Below are 18,014 nucleotides of genomic sequence, written 5' to 3'. Positions count from 1 at the left end.
GATACATTTAAACCTGTAGGCTGCCTTTCAATTCCCATTTCAAGTCAACTATCATTGCTGTCTATTTTTTGGCGACGGGCTTTCCGCTACCATTGGTTGATGCAATCGCAGTGAGATGAGAGAAACATGCTCTCCTGTGCTGTCAGAGCAACTCAGTCTACTTTCCGCATTTACATCATGGCTGCTATTTACTTGACTGTGCTCACGAAGATTTCTTAGATATTAGATATCCTGTCCTGGCAACATAGAACATAAGCTGATTAATTAGGCGAAGGAAGTAAGGACTTGAGTTCTAAAGTGCTCTCTCATACAGACGAGTGCACCAGTAACCCAGGCCAAAACAAATAATTAAGGAGAGGTTGCATTGCTCCAGAGAGAACATTGATACTGGATGACTCAGAGCTGCCTTATGCAAAGAACGATCTACTTTAGGACAAGATAGATGACATAGTCCTCAAAATTTGAATAACCTTACATAAGTCCACTTTATTTTTCTAACAGGAAACAGAACAACAAGTTTGAGGACAGCGAGGAATGAGGCCACCCTACATCACAAGGTGGAAGGCTTGAGGTGACACAAAAAAACTAGGACAGGAGTGAAAAAAGTCGGCTGGTGTCTTAAAAAAGAGGGGGGGGGGAATGAGGAAAGAAAGCTAGAAAGAAAGAGAGAGAGAGAGAAAGAGAGAGAGAGAGAGAGGAAGTACTGTTGCTCCATTTGTTTACAGCTCACAGTCCCCCCCCCCCCCCCCCCCCAGGTGTGTCTGACCCACCTCTCTCCCTCTGTCAGCTCAGGGTACTTGACCTTCAACATGATTTATGGCAGCCTGGTTCCCACGGTAACCCAGAGGAAATTCTCCATCTTATCTACCCTTACCCAATTGCAATAGTGTGAAGCTTGAATCCCTCTCGGAAGAGGTGAAGTACAGAACTGCCAGACCTGCTGACCGCTAGGGCTCCCGAGGCCCCTGGGGCTCCTGGCTAATTGGTACTCTGGGCCCTCAAATCTAAATCCTACAGGAAAGTACGGTGTTCTGCTGGGCCCCCTGTCTGACCAGCACCCTTAGAATCGTCCTAATCTTACCCCCAGTTACGGTGCCCCTGACTGTAGTATTCAATACATGTCTTTCAGTGTGGAACAGGCAAACAGCTGAACGGCAGCAGGGCAAAGGTATTAAGGTACATCTCAAAACATTGGCTGGTCATGTTCCTAGCACTAACAAGCTACGAGTCCTCTCCCTCACTTTCTTCCTCTGTGGACTGCCCTGCCCTGTTTGTGTGTAAACAGCTTATCTTGCGCTCCATGTGGGCTTGTCTCGATTTTGTAGTTGGAGTGTTTTAAGTGGAACAAATGACTGCCTTAGGAAAATCACTGGTTACCAAAGCATACACCCAACCCCCCCCCCCCCCCCTCACACACACACACACACACACAAACCTAGTAATCAACTACTGTGGTCCTTGATTTCTGATAATGCACAAAGAAGATTAGGGACTATGCACTGAGGTTGATAAGACCATCGCTGTTATTTCAATCCCCTTGCTTCAATCCAATCTATGCTGGTCGGCAAAACATGTTTGGGAGACTGCTTGTTGGCAAACATGTGATGGGAACCACAACCACTCTGTAATTAATAGAAAGTCTTGCCACGTTGTTACCAAATAAAGTACTTGGAGTCCCAAGCAACTGAATTATGCAACAGTCATTGGGATCATCCAGAGTAAAAGCTTAGCAAGAGCCATTTATTTAGTGTTTGGCACCAGGCGCTAGGACCCAGTGCACGTGAGCTTGAGCGATGCCCAGAAGGTGGAGACGCCGAGGCGAGCGCGAGCGAACAATGAAAGAGCTGGCTCGTTGTGTCAAAGGAGTGGCGAACTGTTGTGAACGGTGGTGGAAAACCAAGTCCTCAAGTAACGGACCCATCTCGCCTGCTGCACATTAAACTAAATGGAGCCGCCGAGTGAATGGGTTTACAGGAGGAAGAACATGTAGTTTCACCTGCATACTGAAAGGAGCACTGTCAAAGAAAGGACTTGCATGTAACAGTGAGATGCTTATTTGGGTCAGGCAGACCCCCAGAAGAGCAGAAGATAAATACGCACCCGTCTCCCGCTGTCTCGCAGGTTGAGACGGTGTGTGCTCTACACAGACGACTAAAACAGAATTGGAGGATCTTTTTTCACTGCTTCAGCTGCAAAAGGCATCCCTTCATCGCTGACGAGAGCCAGGAGCAAATTATCTACCTTGCCAAAGAACAGCCTGAAACATAGACGCGCCTTTACGCACCAAAACAACAAACAACAAACAGACACTGCAACGAAGCGGAGGGTTTATGTTTTTGAGACAGTTTATAGCACAGGTTTTCATCAGAAGCCCAGATAAAATCTCGAAGTTCTGCAACACTTGGAAGGAAAACTCATGTAGTATGTTTGTGTCATGTGCTTTTCTCTCCAAGTCCAATTCTAATTGATCAGAAGAGCATCCATTCTGTTAATCGCTATTGGCACTGGTGGATCAGTCGGTCAGAGGCGGAGCGCAGGTGCTCTGCTTGCTGCGCGATGCAGGACCATGGAGAAGAGAGACAGGTGGCCCGCAGGTAAATGGACGCGGTGCTTTCTGAATTACAAGTCCTACATGTTACGATGTTATGAATATTGCTTAATTTTAGTGACACATACATTTATTGAGTTCCGTGTAAATCCATTTGGCTAATGATAACTTAATGATGAACATGCACTGACTCTATTGTTTTGTGTTCGGTTGTTTCTATTCGTAAAGCTCGTCCCGAATGAGCGTCACCGTGTCAGTTCAATTGCAAAGATGTTCGGCGTTTTACCGATAGCAAAGTCAGTAAGACTGGGGACATCCACACATCAGCTGTAAATATACAGCATATGTCCACTTTGTGAACAGAAAGTGACGTCTTCAACATAGCAATGGTGCAATACTAAAATCAGTCCAAGGTTCTATTGAGAGTTGTCAATAGAATTAAAATTTTATGGTGGTAAATTGAAGTAAATATAAGCACTCAATATGTAAATATGTTCTTTCCTGAATACAGATATATAATGAAATTATACTTATTCATGAGCTTGGATGGTTTCGGTTCTCCACGTGATTTTGCTCCATGGTGCCAGCAAATATTAAATCAGAAGTTTATTTTACAGAAATGCTTTGCATTTGTTATTCAGCATGAAAAAAAAACAGATCAACAAAGAGGGCAGTAAGGATAATTCAAGACATAATGGCCCACACTTCAGTCCGGGGAAGGGTAATATAACACTCATAATACCTGGTAATGCCAGGTAATGCATGTCTCTGACTCTATCGGACAAAAACAATAAAAGCAGCCAGGCCCAGGGTCCATAATGGACTATTAATGACGGTCTTTGGTGCTAAGAGGTGTTTCATTTTTGTCACACACACTTTATGCCTTGACAACAACACAGTGACTCACAGCTCAACACAGCTCACCCTCGTGGGGTCATATTTTGTTAAAATGCTGTCACAGAACAATGAAATAAAGGAGTGCTCCTTTATACTCCAGCAGTTCACCACCTCTCTTTATAATTCATGGCCCGGCTACAGAATGTAGCGTACATCACAGAACAGAGCAAGCTTCCCAGTTTGCACCGAGGGGTGTGAAAAAGCTGTGTGCTCTGGCTGGTAGTAGACAGATTCTCAGTGCACTGAGAAGGAGTTCAGTTCAGAGAGACTGGGAGAAAGGGAGAGAGAGAGAGAGACTGAGAGAGAGACTGAGAGAGAGAGAGAGAGAGAGAGAGAGAGACTGAGAGAGACTGAGAGAGAGACTGAGAGAGACTGAGAGAGAGAGAGAGAGAGAGAGAGAGAGAGAGAGAGAGAGAGAGAGAGAGAGAGAGAGAGAGCTGGAGGCTCCCACGGGATGATAGAGTTTAGGGACAGGTCATGTGATGTGCTGGGTTGCGTGGAGGGGCAGGTCGAAGCTTCTCTTGTGGTTGCATTCCGGAATGAGTTGACCGAGGCAGACTGGAGGGATAGAGGAAGGGATTGAAATGGATTGGATTGCAGCTCTCCTACTCAGCATCCCTGGTTATCAGCATCAGGGATTCATATATTAAGGTCTAAAGGCTAGAAGCTGGCTGCTGGACCCTAACATCATGGTGTTTCATTGGTGTGTATGAAGAGATGGTTCCTCTCTCGTTTAAATGGTTGGTCATTTATTTTTGCTTTGTTGTATCTCAGTGGCCCCCCAGCCTAACCCCACCCCCCTCAGACTTCCCACTTGCCCCCTCATCCCCCACCCTAACCCCACCCCCCTCAGACTTCCCACTTCCCCCCTCATCCTCCAGCCTAACCCATCAACACACAACCAGTCGTTCCCCTACGTTAGTGGTTTTGGTGCCCATGTACTCTACTGTACACACGCACACACACACACACACACACACACACACACACACACACACACACACACACACACACACACACACACACACACACACACACACACACACTCCCATGGAGTCACACCTCCTAATCCATTTCACATCAAAGGGCCCCATTCTCTTGTATCCGACTCAGGGACGGATGCAGTGCTTCAGTCCAACTTACATCGCTCCCAGTGCTCTGAGGCATCAGAGATGCGCGTGCGTACCGGTGGGGAAAGTACAGGCTGTTCTCTTATTGGGTGACTGGGTGCAATTATAATTCCCGGTTGATTGCTTTTTCGAGGTTGTTGATAATGAGTAACTGTATTCAGACAGAGTAGTTCTCTCCTCTATGGCAGCGTACATGACAGTAGTAACTGTTGTGTTTTGTCATGTGGCACTGCAGTATTTTCCCATGATGTGGTTTACCATTGCTTTATGTTCAATTCGATTCACTTTATTGATCCCAAAGGAAATTCAAGCATTCAGGTAACACTGTGTGCACCATTTCAGAATGAGCAAAGCACGTAGAACACACAATCACAGCAGCAATGAAGTATCATAAATGGAGCACTTATGTCAGTACAGCTTGATGAGCTGTGGCCAGCATATTGTCTTGTGTGTCGCTGAGAGTGACCCAAAGCTCCCAGGCTGCACTCTGGGTTGTGTGTGTGTGGATCCTCTCCATGCGCGTGTTCACCCTGGGGCTGGCCCCTCCGTGTCTCGTGACCCCGGCTGTCCCAGTGTGTCCTGGCTGAGGCCGCATCGTGACCATCCGTGCCTGACAGACCCCAGAGCAGCAGGTCGCTCTGTGGGAGGGGAGGGGAGTGGGAGGGAGGGGAGGGGGGGGTGGATAAATTCGGAGATGACAGGGGAGAGGGAGAGAGAGAGAGAGAGAGAGAGAGAGAGAGAGAGAGGGGGGGGGGGAGGGTGGCAGGGAGGGAGGGGGGATGGATAGAGTCGGAGAGGACAGGGGGGAAGGAGAGAGGGAGGGAAGGAGTGACGGAGGGAGGAAGGTAGGGAGGGGGGGGGCGGTGGATAGAGTCGGAGAGGACAGGGGGGAGGGAAGGAGTGAGGGAGGGGTCGATAAAGGGAAGGGGAGTGAGGGTGTAGGGGAGAGCGATAGTCGGTGGGGGGGGGCGGGTAGGGCAGATATGGTGAAAATGGAGAGAGGAAGGTGGAAGGGGAGAGAGAGTGGAGAGGGGATCACATGGTGCGCATGGACCACAGCGGGGTGCGGAGGACGCTAACCAAGCGTTCGCATGAAAGTAGGCTCGGCCGAGTGAAGGTGATTTGTCAAAATGAGTGGCCGTGGCCCAGGCTCCTGGTCGTCCAATCACAGCTCGGCTGGAGGTGTTCTAGTGTGTGTGGCCGCGCGTGTGCGTCTATGTGTATGTGTGTGTGTGTGTGGTTGACTGAGAAGGGCGCCAGGCCTTTTAACTCGCTAACCCCCTTCCTGGGCGTTGCTGCTCGAGTTGCTAAGGTAGATGATTCAGTTATTTACTGGCAACTGAACGACTGCCAAAGCAAACAGGAAGTGAAAAGTCAAGGACAGCACAACACATTGAAAGTGGAAGAAAAATGACAGCATGGGAGAGACAGAGAATATAAGTTACAAAGAGTTTCACACCTAACATGTCAGGCCAAAGAGAAGGTGGTTCAAAAAATTCAACCCAGATAAATACACATGGTGCACTATTTTTTCCCATCACTGGTACAGTCTGCCAATCTTAACCCAGACAGGCCCTTACCTCAGCCATCAGGAAAATGACTTGCCCAATCAGCGCCCCTTGTACCGACTATGAGGGAGATAAACCCAACCCCAAATGGACTCCTGATTGGTTTAAAGAGACCCAATCGCTGACAGATCAGTTCTGAATAATTCTCATCATTACAGGCCAGGGCTCTGGAGACTGTCAATGAAGCTGCTGATGGCCCAGTCTGCGCTACACAAAAGCAGTGTGAGCACTTTGGCTGCTCCGAGCGCAAACATTGGGCTCCTGATGGGAAATTGGACACAGGAGATCGGTCTGAACAGATAATGACTCTCTTCGAGGAGAAGAGGTTGGTCCATTAGTGCGCGACAGAGATGTGATGCAGACGCCACAATCAAATTATTTCTTTGATTAGTCCCATGTTTACATTTCCAAGAGAGGCTTCTTTGGCTTTAAATGGGAGGAAAAACGTCCTGTGATTGACTTTCTGTTTGGGAAGTTGCTTGGTCAGATCGCCCCCCCCCCTCCCCCCTCCTTCCCCTTTACTACCCACCCATTAACCTAGCCCCCCTTCCTTCAAGGTTGCCAGGCAACCCACAAGAATGGAATGGACAGCGCAGAAAGACCAACAGAAGCCTCCACCCTATACTTATGTTAAATTGGTGCCACAAATTACATTTTCACAGCAGAACAGATGACAAAGTGGAACATCGATTTATTTCTTACATTTATTTTTTATCGCCAATTGGCATCAATCAGACATTCACGATTGTCTTTCAGACAATGCACCACAAGTCCTTATGTGACGCTTATCAACATACCAGAAAAGAATAACCAGTAAAAACGATATACAAGCAGGGAGTGATCTGAATGAAACACAGGTGATTCATATAAAAAAAGAAAATCCCAATTGAGTTCAATTTGGTCCCATTGCTAATTGACCAATGCTGTGGAAGTATAATATCTAAAGTAATTCATCAAACTGTTATTCAGACCTCACTAACGGCAATCCTCTCCTCTTGTGACAAGTGTTCATTGACTAGCTGTACCAGCTCATCAGCAAGAGAATTTCTTCCTGATTGCATGAAGGTATGCAAACAGTTTGAATGGAGACAGTTAGCGCACAGTAGTTATTAAACAGTTACAGGGAATGTACGATCTGTCAAATTACTGGGGGAAAAGTCTATGCTGAAAGCGGACCCTGCATTCTATTATGAGGAAAATGGTTCCCATGGAAATGTAATGTTAATTTCTCAACGCCGACTCCTGTAAGATCAAACGATTTCATTAGCACTATGTCCCTGTGCTGGGCTTAATGAATACTCAAAACGTTCGAGTAGGCTAGCATAGATGGCGCGTTACGTGGAACAGGGAATACAAATGAACTCAAACGTTCTGTAACAAAGCCAACCACTTCCCATGTTTTGCGACAACAACAAGGAACAGAAAAAGGGCCTCTCTTTGTGACAGACTCGAGTCTGAATCGAGGCTGAAGAGAAACAAAAGATGTGGACGCCAACCGTCTCGTAGGGTTCAGTGAGATCCTCATGTGCTGCCAAGTGTCGGCCCAGCGAAGGTCAGCAGGCTCCCCCGTGAGCCCTCTGGAGTCTGGACCTGTGAGGGTTTACTTTGTCATCGCATCCTCTGCTGTTTGTCATTGTCAGGAAGGTGTGATATAGTCCTGAAGAACACATGTTGGCCTGTGTCTTGTGCATATTACAGTGTCCTGGTAATCAGAGAGGGACTGCAAATGCCTGGTTTTTGCCTGAACCCTGGCAATTCATGCCTTTTGCTTTTGATGTTCCATTTACTATGAAGGAAGACGTGTGGATGTGTTCCCTTTCAAACTCAAGCTCATTGTCTGATGAAGGTGTCCAAGGAAAGCTGTGAGCGATTTAAGGCTGAAAAATAAAAACATGAACCCAGGAAGAATGAAACCCATTTAAATGTGTGTCCTGGCTGGTCTGTTTCCTCCTCAGCCTGGTGTGACAGGAGGACAGGACAGGGGCAGGGTTCTGAGAGGTGGTGTGTGTGTGTGAGGGTGTGTGTGTGTGTGTGTCCGAGGAGGGCTGGGGCTGACTCCAGACGAGGCTTCCTGGAGCCCAACAGCTGCTCCCTCGCAGAGATAGGGCCACAATGGAACTCTTTGATAGGGCTGTCACTGCCAAACACAGTCACACACACACACACCCGCACGTGTTTACATGTGAGCACAAACAAGCTCACACAACACACAATATGCACACACACACACTCCAACAAATACATTCTCTCTCTGTCTTTCCCCTCACTCACCCTCTCTCTCACACTCACACACACACACATGCAAACACACACCACATCCACACAGCTGAAAACAGAAACGGAAGCGTTCCAATTCACATTCACAGCGTCACTTCAGCGGAAGGTGCCATATTTCCCTTCCTCCCTCGCCCCATTTTTGGGTCTCCTAATCATGTTGTGCAAAGGAAATGAGCTTGCACGTCCTGGGTTCAGGGGTGGTTTTATCTTTTCTGGGGGCTGAGTAATGCGATTAAGCTCACTGCCTTAGCCATGCGAGCCTGGGGAGCCAGGATCCCGCCAGCGCTGAAGGAGTGCCGGTAAACAAACTCTCCCTTGTCTGAGTGCATTATGATTAATGGACCTATAAAAGCAGGATGGATCGTCAACTTCAGTCTGTCTGTTTCTGACTGTCCCTCATCACTTACCGAGCTTTAGTCAAAGTATGAGGAACATACAGTGTGTCTTCAGCAGAACACCTTGAGTTTTCCATACCTTTTGTGACCTCCAACGTGATCTAAAAGGGATGGCGAGTTTGAAAACATTTGGTGGAGTTTGTTGCAGCTGTTTTTTGTCTCTGCGTGTGAGGAATCAAGGAAACAAGGAGGTCAACAGGGAAACAAGCGTGTGCATCCGCAGTCTTTTCCCTCTCTAATTCATGCTGCAATATTTATTACAGTCTTCCTGCAACATAGCTGAGTAATCCTAATTGGCCAAGTGAAGAGTAGAACAGTGAACAAAAGCAGGGTAGGAAGGGAAGACAAAGGGCATTCAGTACAATAGTCTGTGTGTGCGTGTGTTTTGTGCATGCGCCTGCAAGATCAGTTCTAATACTTTATCTACGTGTGAAATGTATTCAATGGATGCTGTCTGTGATAAATTACTTGTGTGTGTGTGTGTGTGTGAGAGAGAGAGAGAGTCGATTCAGTTTCATCCATTTCACACAGACACAATGAACATATCAAAGGACTCAGGTTTGATACAAATCACTACTTATTTAGATCCACGATTTATCAGGCATTATCTAATCAATGTTTTTTATTCTGAAGACACACAAGGCACCATCTCCTAGAGGTCCCACTGCATTCCTCACTAAACTGTCCCCCTCAGTTTTCTAGGGTTCAACAACTTCACCAGACTGCCCGGAGCGACCACAATCCAAATATGTTTACTGAGCACTGCCAAAGTAATCCCTTTTACTCCTGTCACGCTATCGATTGTATGGAGATGAATATGTACCTGAGGTCTGAGCCTAGCGTTTCAGCTGTAGAAAATCTCCACCATGCCTCCATAGCAACTCACTTTAACCCAGTCTGTGTCAACTGTTCGCCTGCCTCCACCTACCCATATCGATTTCCCAGTAATGGACAGTATTGTGTGTAGATCTCACTCCAGTCAAGTCAGAGGGTCTTCTCTGGTTTAGCAGATTTCTACCCACAGGGACTTGAAGTCAGATATGTTTACCCAGCACACAGCCTAATCTCCTCTGAGCCCTCCACTCACTGATTGATCGCATGTTAATGAGTTTCTATTGAGTGCTGTCAGCTCCACACACAGACACAGCCGCACGCGAAGGCACAAACATACACGCCCGGTCGCATGCAGGTCAGACACGCACAAACACACACACACAGATAACAAATACACACACGCGAACAACGTCGGAGGTCCGATCCTTACACCTGTACACAGCATCACAAACAGCCCTGCGTAATGTTTCTGGAAGTCACTCACTTGTCCTATATGTGTTCTCGTCCCCAGCCTGCCACACAGCGTCAAGGCCAGCCTGTCTCTGTCCCCGTCTGGCCGCGGGGGCAGCGGAGGGTCACCCACCTCCAAGGTGGGCTACAGTGGCGGGGTACCCGTCGAGGACATGCAAGCCTTGGCCATCACCACCCTGTCGGCCGCGGACGTAGCCAAGCACTACGAGCACATCCGCGAGCTGGGCAAGGGCACCTATGGGAAGGTGGACTTGGTGGCACACCGCACACAGGGTGAGTCATAGTCAACGAGAGGCCAAGAGCACAACATGATAGGCAAAATCTTTTAGTTAGTTAGTTAGTTCTTAAGGCTGGTGCCTGCTCTAGAGTGTTATTTACTACAGTGTATCTTTTTGGATGTTGATGTGAATTTAAAGTGGAGATACTGCACTGTTAAAACAGTGAGGGAAGGATTAAGGAGGTCAGAAGTTACTTTGGAGTCAGCCTGGTTGTTTGTGCTTATCTCAGAGTGAGAGGCAGGGTTAAATAGGGTGAGAGGCTACTGTGGGGTAAAGAGCATTACTGAGTTTTACCGAGTGTCTGAAAATGGTCAGTAGATACACTTGAATACTGAATGAGTCTAGAGAGGTAGATGTGCTGTGCTCGTTTTCTAAGAAGCTCTGTATCCACAGCTGTGTGTGTGTGTGTGTGTGTGTGTGTGCATCTGTGTGTTCGTCACCGCAGACTGGCAGCTGGTACTGAGAGGCAATGAGGCGTGAACCCACAATTTATACTTACAGACAGTTGAAATGTGAACTTGTCCCTCAGAGATAAATTTCATGTCGTTTCCTGCAACAATAAAATGTGCGATCCATAAGCTGTGTACAGCGTAACACAGCATCAGTCAAATGAATCAATAAAATGTGCAAGTCAATCAACTCCCGGAATTAATTCAGAATACGTATACCCTCTACATGTCTGTGTCTTTTCAACACGTCAGGCACCAAAATGGCTCTGAAGTTTGTCACCAAGAACAAGACAAAGCTGAAAAGCTTCCTGAGAGAGTTCAGCCTCACCGGCACCCTGGGCTGCAGTCCCTTCATCATCAACGTGCTGGACGTCCTCTTTGAGACGGAGGACAGCTACGTGTTTGGACAGGAGTACGCCCCCGCCGGAGACCTCTTTGACATTATCCCCCCCCAGGTAGGACTTTAACCCCTCCTCCCGGGCACTCCTCCTGGCCCATCCTCTCAGCTTCCTGCTGTCGTCCAATCAGATGCAGTGTTATGGTTCCATCGTCGTTTTAACAAGCTCCCGTGGGATTGGAGCTCCTCTGTAACTGGGCAGAGAACAACTCTCGTTTTGTCACGTCTTGGTGGGAGAATGCTGTGCTCCAACATGCTTACGGAAGCTTGTTAGAAATGAGCCTCTTTTGTTAAGCTTGTTTGTCTTCATCTGAATGTTGTCTAATGTGTTGTATTGTACTCTTCTCTTGGTCCCACGATACTCAATTAATTTGTATTTACCTTTTTTTTGTTTCGACCCCATCTGTCCACACTTCCTCCTTTCCGCCTCTTGTCCTCCTCCATCTTTCACCCTCCTCCTCTCCTCCCCTCCCCTGTCCAGGTGGGTCTTCCAGAGGAGATGGTTAAGCGCTGTATGCAGCAGTTGGGTCTGGCTCTGGACTTCATGCACAGTAAGAGCCTGGTGCACCGCGACGTCAAGCCCGAGAACGTGCTGCTGTTCGACCGCGAGTGCCGGCGGGTCAAGCTGGCCGACTTCGGCATGACTCGGCGCGTGGGTTGCCGGGTGAAGCGTGTGAGCGGCACCATCCCCTACACGGCGCCGGAGGTGTGCCGTGCCAGCCGGGCCGACGGCTTCCTCGTGACCACCAGCCTGGACGTGTGGGCGTTTGGCGTGCTGGTCTTCTGCATGCTGACGGGAAACTTCCCCTGGGAGGCCGCGCTGCCTTCCGACGCCTTCTACGAGGAGTTCCGGCGCTGGCAGAGGGCGGGGTGCCCCACGAGCGCCTACCCGTCCCAGTGGCGGCGCTTCACGGACGACGCCCTGCGCATGTTCCAGAGGCTTCTGTCCGCCGAGCCGGAAAAACGCTGCGGAGTGAAGGACGTCTTCTGCTTCGTCAAGTACGAGCTGGTCAGCGAGCTGCGTCGCCGGGCCTCCTGCCGGGCCAAGAGGAGCGAGAGGTCCAGCTCCGGCGTGTGTCCTGGGAGCTGCGTGACCTCCTCGTCCTCCTCCTCTTCCTCCTCCTCGTTACGCTCCTCCCACAGACACCCGGAGCCCTCCACTCCGCCGGGGACGGCGTGCCTCCGCCCGGCGCCGCTCAAGCGAAGCGTCCTGTCCGATCCGCTCTCCTCCAGGGACGACTCCGGCCAGCACCACTCGCCAGGCCGAGACAAAGCCAAGAGCCAGATGGTGATGGCGACGGCCATTGAGATCTGCGTTTGAGGGCGGCGGGAAGAGCGGCGGGGGTTTCGCGGATTTGCCGAGAAAAAGTGACGATAAGTGACGAAGAGACGAGAGCATTTGAAGAGAACTACGTGCACTGCCTTGAACTGAGCCCCATATCGAATCTTGATGTAATCGAGATAAACGTCATCACTCAAGTCGCGCTTTCTCCTTTGGACAAGCCATTTTCAAGCGCATGCGTTTGTCATTTTGATTTGCAACCTACTGTTTACGGTTCTGGTGAAGCAACGTTGACAAGTGTGCTGTTGATTTCCTGAGCCATTTATCCAGCAGTCATTTTTCTTCGTTGGAAAACAAAATAACCATCCTAATGATTCTAACTTTACGAACAAGGCTAACCATTTTAAGACTGTGTTAGAAATGTTTAGTCTTTTCTGCCATAACCCACCTTCCCAAATCCTTCTTTCTCGATCATCTATCTATTTATAAAATTGCCCCCGGGATGCCTTTGTGAAAGCTGGTCAGGTGATGTGCTATGCTATGCTAAACTTAGGCTAAGAAAAATGGGCCAATGATCTTGTGGCATTTGATCTCGACTACATTTGATGGACACATAACAAAACAACTGGAACTCGAATGCTGTATCCAAAGTGTAAAAATTAAAATCTGAAATTGCTCTCGAGAAGGGACAATGTGAATCAACGTGAACCCCACATGTAGCACTAACTGTGGAACTGCGCTTGAAAAGATTGAAAAGGAATCCTGCTGTGAGACATCGTGCTCTTAGGGCACGTCAGCAGGTCACTTCCTGTCTCAAAGGTTTAGAGTAATAGGTGACTTCCTGTTTAAAATGACCATTAGAAAAAAAAATCTTACTGGCCTCTTCCAAATTAAATGCATTTTAGAGACATTCAAATGTTAGGAAACTGTTCCTGAATACAGGAATGGTTTCTTTTATACCTATCGTGTGTGGATCTGGGTGTATGGTCATGTGCATTTGAACAAATAAAGCACAAGTTCTTTGTAAAGGGAGTTAATCGCTAGTGGAAAAATCTACTTTATACTGTAAATATTGAATATGTCAAGCGGTGCACTGTAATGTCAGGTAGATCAACCATGTAGCTCTTCCAGTTTTTTCTACTACTGGGATTGGGTGACAGGGTTCTAAGTTCATTGTCAGAACAATGCGCTGTATGTAGCAACAGAGAAACACAAAGTATATAAAGTATACAAAACATAAAGATATATGAAAATATGTTATAGTGGTTAGATTCACAATGTTAGGTGGTGGAGTGTAGCAAAGACTGTGTGGGTGAGACCTGACCAAGGATCATTAAAGCACTGTACTGTATAACACTGATATCTCCAAGCTTGATTCATGGGTATTGTTTATTCCTGCTGTCCACCTTGACAGACCCCTTCTGTTCCTCCTCATCGTGACCTTGACCACGTCCCCCACATTTCAATCAGTAGTGCATCGTTTTCTGGTACAGTCCCGTCGACTGCCTTCTTCGCTTTCTCTGTAGATACTGTTCCAGTACAACAGTTCCCAGTGCATGAATGTTGATGTACTGCTCACATTAATTCTCTGACTCCAGCAAAGCCAGTTCTAATAGTTAATTCATCCATGCTCCAGGCACTCCCAAGCCCCCCCCCCCCCCCCCATTGATCCTACACACCACCTTTCACATTCACCCTCATTTTTATCTTCATTCTTCTTCTTTTTTTCCCCTCCTTGTCCATCCCTCTTGGGTGTACCCTTCTCCCTGCACCTGAACGGCTGAACCCAGCTGTGTTGTTGTCTGGGAGGAAGACCTTTCTCACCTCCTCTGTCGTGCTGCCGATCGATCGAGTTTGCTCGAGTCTGCTGTCTGAGTTAGTGATGAGATAGAATTATGTAAGCGTCTAAGAAGCACAACCTGCTTCAGTGCTTATCTAAATGTTCCTGTGTACCTACTGCAGTTATGTTACGTCATAAATATGTGTGTTTGTTAGTTTCTGTGTGTGTGTGTGTGCTTGATTCCTTCTCCCTCACAAAAGCCTATCATCTCCGTCGCTATAGTGACAAGTTTTGGTGGGTTTTTTTCTGGTGGCTGTGTCTGCCCCTGTCCACCCTTCGCACATCAAACATAATTGACCGACTTTCCCTCCGCAACACTTCCCAAATACAAGCAGCTACTCCCCCATCTGAGCCACAGAGTTCTCATGGCAACTGCCGGAACCCCACACCACACTGCTTTGCACAAACATAGGATCTTCTCTGTTCACCAGCACATAGTACATTTTTGTCAAATCCTTCCATCTCCTCATCCTTTCCTTCTGGTCCTCATCTTCTACCTGCTGATCAGGAGGTCAGAAGTGATTGTGTGTGGGGATATGTGTGGTAATATCAAATGATGACTGATAGGATCTGTTAATTGTTCATGTGGCAACAGTCCCATGTTATTTGTTTTCGGTTCAGTTAGGTTCAGGATCCAAAGTAGCCCTGTCATAGGTCCCACTGTCTGCAATAATGTGGATAGCCAGATACTGTAGGTAGTTTAATATTTAAAAAACACAGCAGTTAGAATGTGTGCATAACTTTAATGTGCAGCTTTCCACTTTGGACAAGTCGCATGCACTGTGAAGTGCCGAAATGTGAATAAGGAAATTCGATGTTGTCCAACATGATGCACATCATGACAGATTTACATGGACTGTTATGAAAAGAACTATGTCAAATCATAAGAGAAGGTTATGTAAGCACAAGGATCTCATATTTGTAAGTGTTACTATAGTATTTGAGCTACATTTTGTCTTGTCTCTACCAGAAGTTTAATTGTATTGATGTAAATACCATATGTACTGTGTCTTTAACACAAATAAATAAAGAAATATTTTATAGCAGACTGAATTCAAACTTCTAACAGAAAGGATACGTTGAGATTCTCATCACTCAATTCTTCTAAAATAACGGTTGAAGTCACATTAGCATTGGATTTAAAGGAGTGGAGAGCAGTTTTTTTTTTTTTTTTTACTAGGCCTACAGCTTATTCATGTACGCTACCCCTTGCATATCAAGGGCAGTTTCAGAACTATCCATGTGAGCACATTGGCTGAAGGTCAATTCAAATCGCATTTCCCGAGGCTTTGGTCTGGTGCGTTTGCTTGATGTCAGATGGCTTTAATAAGCCAGCTTCCTACTTAAATCCCAATTAACACATCCGTTGATAGGAGTTATCGAGAATCCTCGAAGACCGGGATGAGAATGAAAAATGGGCAGGCTAGACTACAACACCGGGTAGTCCGGCGGTACCGGCGGTACCGCGGACGACACAATAACAATTATCAGCGGGGCCCTTGTATTCCTGTGCAGTTGGGGACAGTTGGTGGTTGCGCTGTTGTCTCGCAGCCACAGCACTAGCACTAAACTTAATCGTTTCAGACAGTGCAGACGCACTGCAAAGGTCAACGTGGCACAAGGAGCTTGTTTAGCCAGTGGAAACAAGTCGAATGCAATAGCCTGTTGTTCCCGGGTCCCTACAGGCATTGGACTAGCTAATGAATTTGAGGATAATTGTGTTAGCATTCGCCGCTCCAGTTTCTTAGTTTTAGGGAGAATTTTATTTCACACTCAGTGATACGTCACGGCAGAGTAATTGGTCAATAAAGTGTTGTGGTTTTCAGAGGTTAGAGTTAAGCAAAAATGTCTTGCGCGCTATGGCTTTGGATAAAACTTAGGCTACTATCATAGCGTAATGGGGACGAAAAAGTAGGAAATGATAGGAGAAAGTGAACCGACCGGATGGCAGCTGTCTGCATATCATGTGTTAAATCTTCTCTGGTTACGCTTTCTCAGCGGAGACTAATATCGGTAATGAGTGGACTGTGACTGACAAGCAGCCCACTCTCTCAACCAGCTTGACGCACCAATGTCACATCTGAACGACAGTTTAGATTCGAATGTTAATTGCTACAACGCATACATGATTACACGGCGTGTACATCAACAATAACGAAATGACTGAAGCTGATTGTGAGCCTATATTTTATTTTACGGCTCAAAATCAAGATGTGCCAATCAGATGGTAACAAAAGCACCATATTCCTATTTATTAATTTCAGAAGAACAGAATAATCTCCACTCCGCTCTATCCTCTAAAAATGGATTTACTGTCAATGCATCACTCACAAAAGAGACTAGGCTGGTGAATTTTGAGAGTATGATGCATCATAGCAGCTGCTGCTGCTGCTGCTGCTGGAGGAAGACTAACCTGGTTTGCATCAGTAGACACCTCTGACTGGACAAGTAAGTCAAATGTGGGTCACACATTAGGCCTTAGGGTTAATTAATTAAGAACTAATGAATGCCTTAATAAACAAAATCGAAGGTTTTGAGTTTTGAAAGGAGCTCGGAATTGAATAATTCCAATGATGGGTTTTGATGATTTCTCATGGTTATATGTTCACATTACAATGCCCCTAGTAGGAAGATGGACTGGTAGTGTCATATATTTTAGTGAAGAAGAAGAAACACTCTATATGGAGTGGGAAACCCCAGAAGAAGCAGAGAGGTCTTGATCTGATTATTAGAACCCGTGACAGCTGACAGCACTGGGATGCTCTGCGCTCTGTTAGATCTGGGTCTTGGGGAGATGGAAACACGATTCTCTTCTCGCTGTCAGATCACACAGCAGGAGAGTGTGTGTGTGTGTGTCAGAGGAAAGAGTCACGGAAAAGAATGTACATGTGTCTGTGTACAGTATAGTGTTTGATGTTTACTTAGACCTAGGAAGTGGGACAGCATAATAGGAATGTACTGTCTGTCTGTTCCTATTTTGTGCGCAGAGAAACATTATTTGCACACACTTGTCAATGATACCATCTGGTAAATATTTCAGGCAGCTGGTTCCATCAGTCTTGACTGTACCAGGAGGACGAGGTCACTCCACACTGACCAGACAGACCATAACCCCAGCTGAACCCCCACAGAAACATCCAGGATCGTCCACCAAGAGGACACTGGAGGACAAAATGTGAAGTATTTGTGAACCATTTGAATTGCTTTGCGCATGTAATTCAATGGTAAACATTGTGGTAGATGTGTGTTCATGCGTGGTGTGCATGCTATGTGTATGTTTGGGGGGGGGGGGGGGGGGGTCTGTGCAGAGGGATGTGTGTGGTCGTGTGTCTGTTGTTACAACTGTCTCTAAATTCTACCGGAGCCAGAAAGACACTCTCGGCCCGTCTGACACCGTTTCCATAGCAACCAAGACGAGCCCAATTTAGAACGATTCAGAAATTTACATCGTGTCCAGTTTATCATGTGCATTCTGGGCTGTGAAATCATCACCTTCTCCATTACTGTGCCTGCATTTGATTCCGTTTGTGGCCACATTTGTGAATATGCACTGGTCAGTGTTTGTGTGATTGGTATGTGTGTGTGTTATGGTTCCTACTGACAAAGCAGTAGAACAGAAGCTCGCATCTCTGGAGAACGTCTTTTTTT

At 47.0% G+C, this 18,014-nt stretch overlaps 1 protein-coding gene across 1 annotated transcript; it reads left to right on the top strand.

The window, feature by feature from the left end:
- Positions 1-1,874: 1,874 nt before the first annotated feature.
- On the top strand, positions 1,875-13,901 carry sbk1 (SH3 domain binding kinase 1). Its single transcript, XM_084670259.1, has 4 exons — positions 1,875-2,594; positions 10,161-10,393; positions 11,100-11,302; positions 11,726-13,901. The coding sequence occupies exons 1-4, from the start codon at positions 2,557-2,559 to the stop codon at positions 12,563-12,565; spliced, it is 1,314 nt and encodes a 437-aa protein (XP_084526385.1). The 5' UTR covers positions 1,875-2,556; the 3' UTR covers positions 12,566-13,901.
- The last annotated feature ends 4,113 nt before the right edge of the window (positions 13,902-18,014 follow it).

The sequence above is a fragment of the Hypomesus nipponensis genome, chromosome 13 (genome assembly GCF_054491055.1).
Source record: "Hypomesus nipponensis isolate SF chromosome 13, ASM5449105v1, whole genome shotgun sequence".
Taxonomy (NCBI): Eukaryota; Metazoa; Chordata; class Actinopteri; order Osmeriformes; family Osmeridae; genus Hypomesus; species Hypomesus nipponensis.
This window is presented reverse-complemented; position numbering and strand designations above follow the sequence as displayed.